This window comes from Aythya marila, assembly GCF_965140915.1.
Source record: "Aythya marila genome assembly, chromosome: 13".
NCBI classification, from domain to species: Eukaryota; Metazoa; Chordata; class Aves; order Anseriformes; family Anatidae; genus Aythya; species Aythya marila.
The window spans coordinates 14119495-14129109 of NC_139054.1; the positions used below are offsets into that span (position 1 = coordinate 14119495).

Consider the following 9615-nt stretch of genomic DNA (forward strand, 5'->3'; position numbering starts at 1 on the left):
AGTCCAAGTCATTTGTTTGCAGACTACAAAACCAGAAGATTGTTCAGTCAGACATCTGGTGTGAGAGACATTACAAGTTCAGGAAGCGTCTCCACACGGACAGCTTCTTTGTCCTTAGCTAAAACATAAACCACCCTGCCTTGGTGTGACGATCCCCAGACGTGGAGACCCAGCACTCCACCAGCTATGCTATTTTATGGGTTAGTCATAAACACACGGATTTTAAAATCTGTCTCGTTTCTAATCTAAGTGTGTCTGGCTTCAACTTTCAGTCACTTTTCGGATTAAATTTCCTTTAAGCCCTGCCCTGTGGCACTCTGTAAGAGTTTTTGGAACATGGTATTTTATCCTCGTCCTCCACCACCTAGACCTCAGGATTAAGCCACCTGATGACCCAATTTCTGTCCTTTCCCTAGCAGAATACCTCAGCAAGATCACGGAACTGCTGGGAGCCCACGCAGGAAAGTTTGCAGGCCTCCTGTTGAGCCATCTCTGCCCTAACAGCGCCGACAACACAACTCAACCGGGAGAAGGCGTAGAGACCTGCAGCAGGGCGACAATCCCGCAGGTTTCTGTGCACCTGCCCCGTGTTTATCGCCACGGAGCCACCGCCGAGCGCAGGGACCTGAAGCGGATCCGAAGGGGCAGAGCAGCGAAGCCCGGCACAGCCCGGGGAGTTCCCCCCGAGCCCGGCCGTGCGCGTCCCACCCCCGGCCCTGACGCGTTAATGAAATGCTAATTACCGGGGCGCCGAGCCGGCCGGGCTGCCCGCGCCCATAAAACCCGGTGCCGGGCTCTGCCCGCCGCCAGCCCGCCGCCATGCAGGGCGCCCCCCCGGCGGCGCTGCACCTCCTCACCTCCTGCTTCATCGACGGCGGCGCGGGCCGGCGGCACGGTGAGGGGCGGCGGGGCGGGGCGGGGCGAGGCGAGGCGAGGCGAGGCGAGGCGAGGGGCCGAGCTCTGGGCTAACTGCCCGCTTCTCTCCCCTCAGGCGAGGAGCGAGCGGAGCCAGCGCCGCCGCGGCCCGGCCCCGCCGAGGAGCCCTCAGCGGCGGGGCGCGGGGGGCGCCCGCCCGGCCATGAGGCGGCGGTGGCGGCGGCGGGGGGGGGCGGCGAGGCGCCGGCTCCGCTGAGGAGAAAGCAGCGGCGGTACCGCACCACGTTCAGCACCTTCCAGCTGGAGGAGCTGGAGCGAGCCTTCCGCAAGTCGCACTACCCCGACGTGTTCACCAGGTAGCGGGGGGGGGAGCCGGGCGGGCGGAGGGGCCGGGCGCCGCACGGGGGCAAGGCGGCTAACGGTGCGCTGCCCCCCGCAGGGAGGAGCTGGCCGGCCGCCTGGAGCTGACCGAGGCCCGCGTCCAGGTGGGTGAGTGCCGGGCGGCGGCGGGGAGCCGGCCCGGGGGGCGGGCGGGGGCGGGCGGGCAGCGCTTCGGCCCCTCAGGGACGGATGGAGACAGAGAGAGAGACACGGGCCGGCCGCCTCGGGGACACCGGCGGAGCCTCCTGGGAGCACCCCCCGCTGGGCTGGAGCAGGTACCGTGTGCCGGGCTGCGGGGCGCGGGGCTGGCGTGCAGAGCCCCGGGGAGCTGCGGGCAGCCCGAGGAGCTGGCAGCACTCGGCTGCGCTGCCTGAGCTCCGAGTCACAGCGCGAAGTGAGTGGGTAAAGGAAATACGGGGTTGGTTTGACGTTCATGTGACAGCAAGGCACCGTCCTGGGGAGTTTTATGGCCCGGGTGAGCTGTGCTAACAGCAGCGCTTGTAGAACTTGAGGGGTAGAGTTCATGCCTCACGTTCTCATCGAGTGCATTTTCCTTAATCTACAAATGCCCCAACTAGCTTTTCCTGACTTTAAGCACTTGATACCTTCTAAAACGTAGCTCAGAATGTCTCATCTAAGCTAGAAGTCCCTTCCTGTACAAAAACAAGGTGTTCTGGTGTTGGGTTTTGTGTTGGACTTTTTTTTTATTCGTTTTTGAAAATGTTGCTTCACACTGTGTGAAGACTTCCAAACTGTTTTTAAGCTCAGAATAAAAAAAAAAAAAAAAACTATAAAATTTGGCTTGTGCTGTTTATCAGATACCAACTGAACTACTCTTCCAGCACAGCCCTGGGTATGTGCATATTCATGGAGAACTGAGAGCTGGGTGCAGCTGCTCCGTGTGACAGTCCTACTCATTGCTGCATAGCTTCGTTACTGTTGGTGCCAGAGCCTTGCTTATATCTGTTGTCATAACTTAATTCACTGGATCTGGGATGGTTCACACTAGCGAACACCTGTAAGGCTGTAATTTTTTTTCTTTTAACATGCACCATCTTCAGAAAAGGTTCTTAGAAGTATTAACAGTACTACTTCACCATTACTCTGCTGAGAATAGCTGGATGTTTTTCATATTTCTTGTGTGTGCTTGGAAGAAGTTTTGTGCTCCTCCCTCTCCCTACCACCAATGATCACTAAAACTTCTACTCACTGAAATACCCCAATATCTGGCAACTACACACAGCACCTATGCATAGAAGGGATACAGGTGAAAAGCTGTTAACTTGCCTGTTACTGTCGCATTCCCTTCCTAGGGTGCTCACTCTGTAGTCCATTTGACTAGTGAAGGAATAGTGCAACAGTAGATGGCAAAAAGGAACTCATCTGATAGTGACTCATCTAAAAGACATGGAAATGTTTGGGTTTGATGTAGTGAAAAAGGAATTAACAAGCAAAATTTCAGAGTTCATGTATCCTCAGTGGATGGAAGGAACAACAAAAGGCTGTTCCTTGCACTTACATATTCCTTGTCAGATTCAGATCCTAACAAGTCTCCAGGGCACAAGCACCCAGTCAGCACAGTTCACTTGGGGCAAACTTCCAGTGTGCAGCACTTCTGTCTGCGTATGTGTTCTTGTCCTGTGGTAGATGGGAAACCTCTTAGCTTGGAGGTGAAAGGATTCATAGGAACAGGTAGTGTATGGATGGAGATATGCTGTAAATAACAAGCTACCTTAATGTCCAAATACATCCCTCAAACACCCATGCTCATAGTCGCTCTGTATGGTGTCCTGTGAGAAGACTTCCATGCCTCTATGAAGTACCTGAATAAACCAGCTGGCATGAAAAGCAGTATCTTTAATTTACTCAAGTGTAATTCCAGGAAACTAATTGATCTTCCCAAGTACAATCAGACTCCTTCACCTCATTGTTTTCAATTTGAGACCTTTGCTGCAGCGACCCCTCTATCAACCAGCTGAAATAAATACAAGCCACTGTGTTGTCCCTCACTTGTGCATTTTGGAGCCTTACATGAAAGTGAACGAATAAGGAAAAAAAAATACCCGTCAATATAGTCGCAGTTCAGCATCACTTCAAAAGACATCAACCATTGCTACTCATTATTTGCTTGTAGGAAGGAAGGGAAGAGATGGCAGCAAGAATCTTCCCATTCTTCCATACCATGAAAGGGGTAGTCTGAAAGTCCACAAAACATTTTAATTCATCTGAACCTGTGTTAGGAAGCTCTTCGGTAGCATTAACATCTCTTCTTGCCATTCTGCTCATAATTCACGTTACTGCTATGGGAGGAAAAGAACAAGTTAAAGGGATATTTTGTTTTCATAATGTGTAGAGCAAGCCATCATTTGGGTATGGTAGTTCCACAAACTGGATCAGTGTTAAAACATCAGCTTACAACTAAAGCTGATCTGTGTTGTCATGTTTTCTGATTACGATCCTTACAAAAACTATGTGGATAATGTAGTGTACAACTCAAAATCATTACTTTAAAACTCATCTTCCTATGAGTATTAAAACTCAAATATTCAGACTTAAGTAACGCACTTTGGAAAAAGTATTTTGTCACTGCTATCAAACTCATACCATAAATACCTTAACACTAGCATAGCAGTTTCTCTTATGTTTAGTTTGTCACTTCAGATATATCCAAAAACAGAGTAAAGGCAAGTAAAGCCAAGGAAAAATGCTTAATAGAAGCTTCAAGATGACTAATCTGAATGATAATGACTATAATACATTAAATTTTGATAGTTGTTTGTCACGTATGATACATTCCTATGCCCCTTTTAGCACTTGAGTTGATGAGTTTGTAACAGTAAGAAACTGAAAGTCAGCTTTTTTCTAAAGGTAATTATTAGATATCTGTGGTGATACTTCTTCGCATTTGAAGAATACAAAATCTGAGAGATGATTTAAATAAGTTTAGTTGTAAACCCAAAATCTGTAACAATAAAAAAAGTTATTTTGTAGTCAAAGTACCAGTGATCAAATGGATTTGCTTTAGGACAGAAAAAGCAGAAAAGCACACATCTCACTTCATGTTAGGCTTCTTGATGAAGAACAGATTGAAGAACAACACTAAGACTTAGTAAGGAAATTAATACATTTACAGCATATTATTTCCTTTTAGGAAAGTTTTTCACTTGCATATCTGCAGTGTGAGACTGTTCACTGCCTTTCTTAATTGATTTATTTGAATGGAAAACACTAACACCTTTCCTTCCAAACACACTTAATGTTGTTTTAGCACCTGAAGGTAAATTAGTCTCTGCAAATAGTTAGATGGCATGTCTGATATTAAAAGGAGCAGTGGAGGTGGGAACGCTCAAAACCCAGTTTTGAGACATTACATGATAGAAATTTAGAACTGTTAAAATATTTTGGCTGAAATATAATTGCAGATATAGTAAGCAGCTATTAAAAGCCATACATCCATAAAACTTCTGCATCAAAATTCAAAGATTGTCATAACACTTACTGCTATAAAATCTATTTCAGAAAGACTAATACCAAAGGAATAACTATTTTAGCATCTGCTGTCTTTTTTTTTAAGACTTCATTTTTGCAGCTTAATTTTATGATTTTACTTTGGTTTAGTGACATCGACAGATTCTTGATATGAAGTTAATTACACTGTATGTTAAACAACCTCCATCTTTAAAGTCTGCCTTCGTCCTAAATCACAAGTAAACTTCAGAAAGTCATGGTTCTGTACAGGACTGAGAAGTGTGTTTCCAAGAACTCTTGTTCTTTGTATTACCACTTTCTACTAAATATTGAATCCTCATCAGAGTGTTTAATTATTACACACAGAACCCTCCTGCACACAGCTCACTGAGCGACACAAGACTGCTGAGATTATTAGGCATGAAGCACAGCTAATGCCTTTCTTCCAAGTCCAGATCCAGTTCAGAATCTAGCTTGAATGGTCCCCACTACAGAGGGGACTCAAAAACCCAAGCAGCTGAGTACAGTTGGATTTTGAGTGTACAACCTCAGCAGCATATACTTTCAAGATTATTAAAAAAAAATACAAAAAACCTCTCCCTGCTGTTTTAGGGCTGATGCTCTTCAGTCTATTCTTTGCTACCATCCTGGGTCTGAAAGGTTCAGCTCAGTGAATGATAAATAATGACAGTGTGAAGAGTCAGTTTTTCTGATCTGTAGATTGGATTGACTAAAATCTTTAAAAGATGTTTAATGGGCTAAAATAATGACTAGTCAGGCTTGAACAGGCAATGTTCCCAACGGCTTACTACACAAAACCAGTGCTAGCTAAAGCCCCTTTAGGAACAGCTTGATACACTGTTCTAATAAGACTTACTAGATTTTCTAGTTTAGTATTGACTTCCACTGCAATTCAGTTAATCACTGTCATATCACTATATGCTGTTTGCATTCATGGTAGGTAACAAAAGGTTTTCATTTTACTTTTAAATTTCATGTGTAAGAATGAGTGGCCCAGCTATCAAGATAAGAAGCACATGCCACATATTTGGACAAGTTCCTCTAATAGTCATGATTAAGGTGCTTCCCAAGGTATCTGTACAGAAATAGCTACCTCTTGAAAGGCTTTGTTGAAATTTAATTTTCAATAAATAGCTTATGAAAGGAAGAATAATAATTTTAATAACTGATCATAAGTTCTCAAGTGATCAGTTTATCACAATGGCTTTGAACCATATGGGACTATACAGTCAGAGTTACAGTAGTAAAATTCAGTTTTTATAACCAATTTATTTGTTAATAAACTCATTACAGTATTTATGTATGTATCTTTAATGTTAAGAAGTTTTTGTTTAACAGTAAATATTTTGCCATCCATATCACTGCGTGCAGGAGTAGCTGGTAAGACAAACTTCAGAGTAAGTTCAGCTAATGCCTTTATAATTTCTTATTGAAGGTCTGGTTCCAAAACAGAAGGGCAAAGTGGAGGAAACGTGAAAAAACTGAAATTCTGGGGACTGTTCCAGGAATCTCCTTAACACACCCACTTGGTCTATTTTTGGATGTTCCACTGAGTCATTCCCCCATCCTAGATCACACGTGGAGGTCAATGCCTTTTTCAACATTGGCTGTGCCATCCATCTCTTCAGCCTTTAGTCCTTCAACCCTAGGGCCATTTGGCCTCAGCAGCCTTACCTGGACTTCTCTCTTCAGAAATCCTATTTTAAATCCACATTTTGGAAGGTACGTTTTTTTTTTTTTCTCCCCTAAATCTCAGAACTGTTAAAAACTGCATTTTTATTAGTTTGATATTCACATATGTTAACAAATGTGCTCCCATACTTAAAATGGAGCTGGTTCCTGTGTGGGATCACTTGATTAGGAAAAAAAAAAAAAAATTTAGTTGTAAGTCATGCTAGTGAAAGCTTCCCATGTAATTGCTGTTTGAATATCAGTTGTGCATACTTACCAAAATTTTGGTCTCACTGAATATTGGTCTTCACATAGAGTGCTGTAACCTAGGTAGCTTCAGCTCCATCCTTACCTTGCATAAATAACGATGTGACTGCAGACAGATGTGGCTTCTAGGAGATTTGGCAGAATAAAGGTTTTAGTCATTTTTTTCTATGGAGATCAAAAGATTCCATAATGCACCCCATAAGATATGAAAAAGCATCTGTGTAGCATGTATAAACATGTTTATATACCTACACAAATGTAAAAGGCAGTGTTCTCCTCTTGCTGAAGTTACAGCCTGCATCAGTTCCACGTTAAGGGGCAGATCTGTCTGCCACACAGGCAAATGCTGCTTTTCACATCTAGCAACTTGTCTGAACAAATTGGCTACGTAAACAGCTACATGAATTGGTCTTTTTATGAGGTGATTTATTGTTTTCACAGAACAGGCTGAGCTCCAGCATCCAAGGTTTGCTGAGAAAGGATTAGGAGTTAAGTGAGTGGTTGATGTTTTAGGTATCTGCAGTCTGATCAGCTGTCAGGTTTATTTCAATGAACTGTTTTTTTGTTTACTTTAAGAGTAAGATACTATACTGCAAAATAAAGCAAAAATACGTTCTGCAAAACAATGTACATTTGGAAGAAACTGGTAGTTTTGGCAAGTTAGCCCACTCTTTTTTTATTATTATTATTATTATTCCCTGCAACTCAGAAAGTACTTGTTCTCCAAAACAATTCTTAGTTTGGATAATATTGACTTCTTTCAAATACAGGTTTCTCAATGCTTTAAATCCTCTCATGACAACAGCTTCAGTACTAATGAAAGCTCCTGGACCCCCGTCAGACCCTGCTCTTACTGCCTTCACTGATCCAGCAGCGGTTGAAAGGAAAACGTCGAGCATTGCAGCACTAAGGCTCAAAGCGAAAGAACATTCAGCACAAATCCCTCAATTAAACCTCATCTCCAGTCTTACAAACACTAACAAAGAACTTTGTTAGGAGCTCTCCCACAGACTGCAGCCACAGAGGGGAAAGTGAATGCCTTCCCCAATAAGTAGCGCCTGTTAGAGACATTTAAAGGAAATAAAAAAAAAAAAAGGAGAAAACACATCCAGCTGTAGTTCATCCAACTTCAGCAATGGACTACAAGGAGGTAACCCTGCTAAATTTTTTCCTTTATTACAACATGAAATCCTGTAGCAAGTTGACTTTTGTCATTGTTTTTATACAGAGTGAATTTCTGACACTACAGAAATAAGCAGGAACTGCCCTCATCTTTATAACTCAGGCTACAATGAAACTGAAGCTTCGAAATCCCTTAAGTCACTGGATGCTAGTTCACATGTTTGAAATAATTTGTAGGAATAACTTCAGTCTCATAAGCAATTCTTAACTCATTTCTCAGGAGGAACTCTTACATACAGTACTTTAGACGTAAGAACCAGTACGCGGTATGTTCTTAACTTTGAAAACCTGCTTCATGTTGAAGTACAGATGCCAATGAAATCTCACATTTTAGACAGACTTAGCAGGAAGGAGACTTAGACTATTTTCAGTATAGGCTTTCGATTCAGAACTACGTTTGTATAAAGTAAATCTTGTTTCAATCAAGAAATGTTTATGTTCAGAGTGGCAATGTTTTAATAATTAAAAAATACACTTCGTATTTGAAAACTGTACCCTGTGACTATAGGTTATTAATGTGCAGTAAATTGTGTGTAGTTCTCTGTGCACATAGACACATCAGTAAGTAGCTAATAGCTGTAAATATGAGGTTACTGAGTACTTTTAGCATGACTAATGGCACGTATTATGAGACCACTAAGTTAACAAATCGCTTGTATATTTCCATGTTTCATGCCTTGAATAGATTGAGAATTTAAGCAAAAATTAAACGTGAAGTGTTAAATTCTTCCTTGGACTGATGTTGAAATGACTAAACAGAGGTTCTACTAACCAGAAGTCTCTAGTTCAGCCAAATCAGCAACTCCTTTTCTGGTTTTGGACAAATCTTTTCAAAGTTTTTGCTGAACTTCCCCATCCGTCAAATAGACTGTGAACAACTATCCCAGCTCTAGGCTTTGCAGCTTACTTGCCTACCTCACAGGGCTGTTGTGAGGACTGATTAAACAAACGTGGTAGAGCTACACAAGTGCTCATTGTTTCTTAGTAGTCACAGCAGAAAGGCCAACAGCTGAGGACACCTGCAGATTACCTTCCCCAAGGCTGTAGTGACACTCCAAGCAAGTTCTGTTGTGGGTTGATGCGACAACATGGGACTCACCCATTGATGCTGTCTGGTTCCTAAAGACCATTCACAAGCACTACATTCAGAGAAAAGATTTTGTAAATTTTAGAGCTTTTTTCTCACAGCAACTCTGGGACTACTCTTGAGACTATCAAAGATGTTTTCTAGGCTAGGGTTTTGAGTGCAGGGCTCCAGATACCCAACTGCTGCTTCCGTAGACTTCTCTGAGCTTGTATTCAGGTTTGCGACTAAGAAAGACAGTTTGCTGCATCAGGTAGATCTGTTTTTCATTTCCTCTGAACTACTAATTGCTTTGACTGCTCTTGGGCTGTAACCTACCACAAGACTGGAAGTATTTCTGGATTCACAGATCTGACTGTTACCACAGGTGGGAGGTGGTGGTTTACTGTTAGGAAAAGCAAGCTCTGTACCCAAAGTACACTGGCTAGTCCTGCTGTGTGGGTCAAGCAGCCAAAGACGTGGAAGGCAATGTGACCAGGACCTCTCACAAGAAGTTTGTGCATGTTTTCTTCCACAACAGCTATTCACTCCCACCAGTCCACTCCCATAGCCCAGGGTGCCAGCTGGCAGCACAACACAGTATCCACTCAAGCACTGGGTTTGTTCCAAATTAACCTTTTAAGTAGGTTAATGGTATGAAAACTGCCAGTACACAATTCACAGAG

The 9615-nt window shown here is 43.3% G+C and overlaps 1 protein-coding gene across 1 annotated transcript; it reads left to right on the top strand.

Annotated features, from left to right (window-relative positions):
* Nucleotides 1–795: 795 nt before the first annotated feature.
* On the top strand, nucleotides 796–8788 carry ESX1 (ESX homeobox 1). Its single transcript, XM_082771137.1, has 5 exons — nucleotides 796–895; nucleotides 992–1232; nucleotides 1316–1361; nucleotides 6182–6468; nucleotides 7455–8788. Exons 1-5 carry the CDS (start codon nucleotides 820–822, stop codon nucleotides 7678–7680), a joined length of 876 nt encoding a protein of 291 aa, XP_082627263.1. The 5' UTR covers nucleotides 796–819; the 3' UTR covers nucleotides 7681–8788.
* The last annotated feature ends 827 nt before the right edge of the window (nucleotides 8789–9615 follow it).

Coding starts and splice junctions, on each gene's coding strand:
- ESX1 (XM_082771137.1), top strand. CDS start 820: ATGCAGGGCGCCCCCCCGGCGGCGCTGCACCTCCTCACCTCCTGCTTC. Junction 1,233..1,315: donor TACCCCGACGTGTTCACCAG/GTAGCGGGGGGG, acceptor TGCCCCCCGCAG/GGAGGAGCTGGCCGGCCGCC. Junction 6,469..7,454: donor TTAAATCCACATTTTGGAAG/GTACGTTTTTTT, acceptor TTTCAAATACAG/GTTTCTCAATGCTTTAAATC.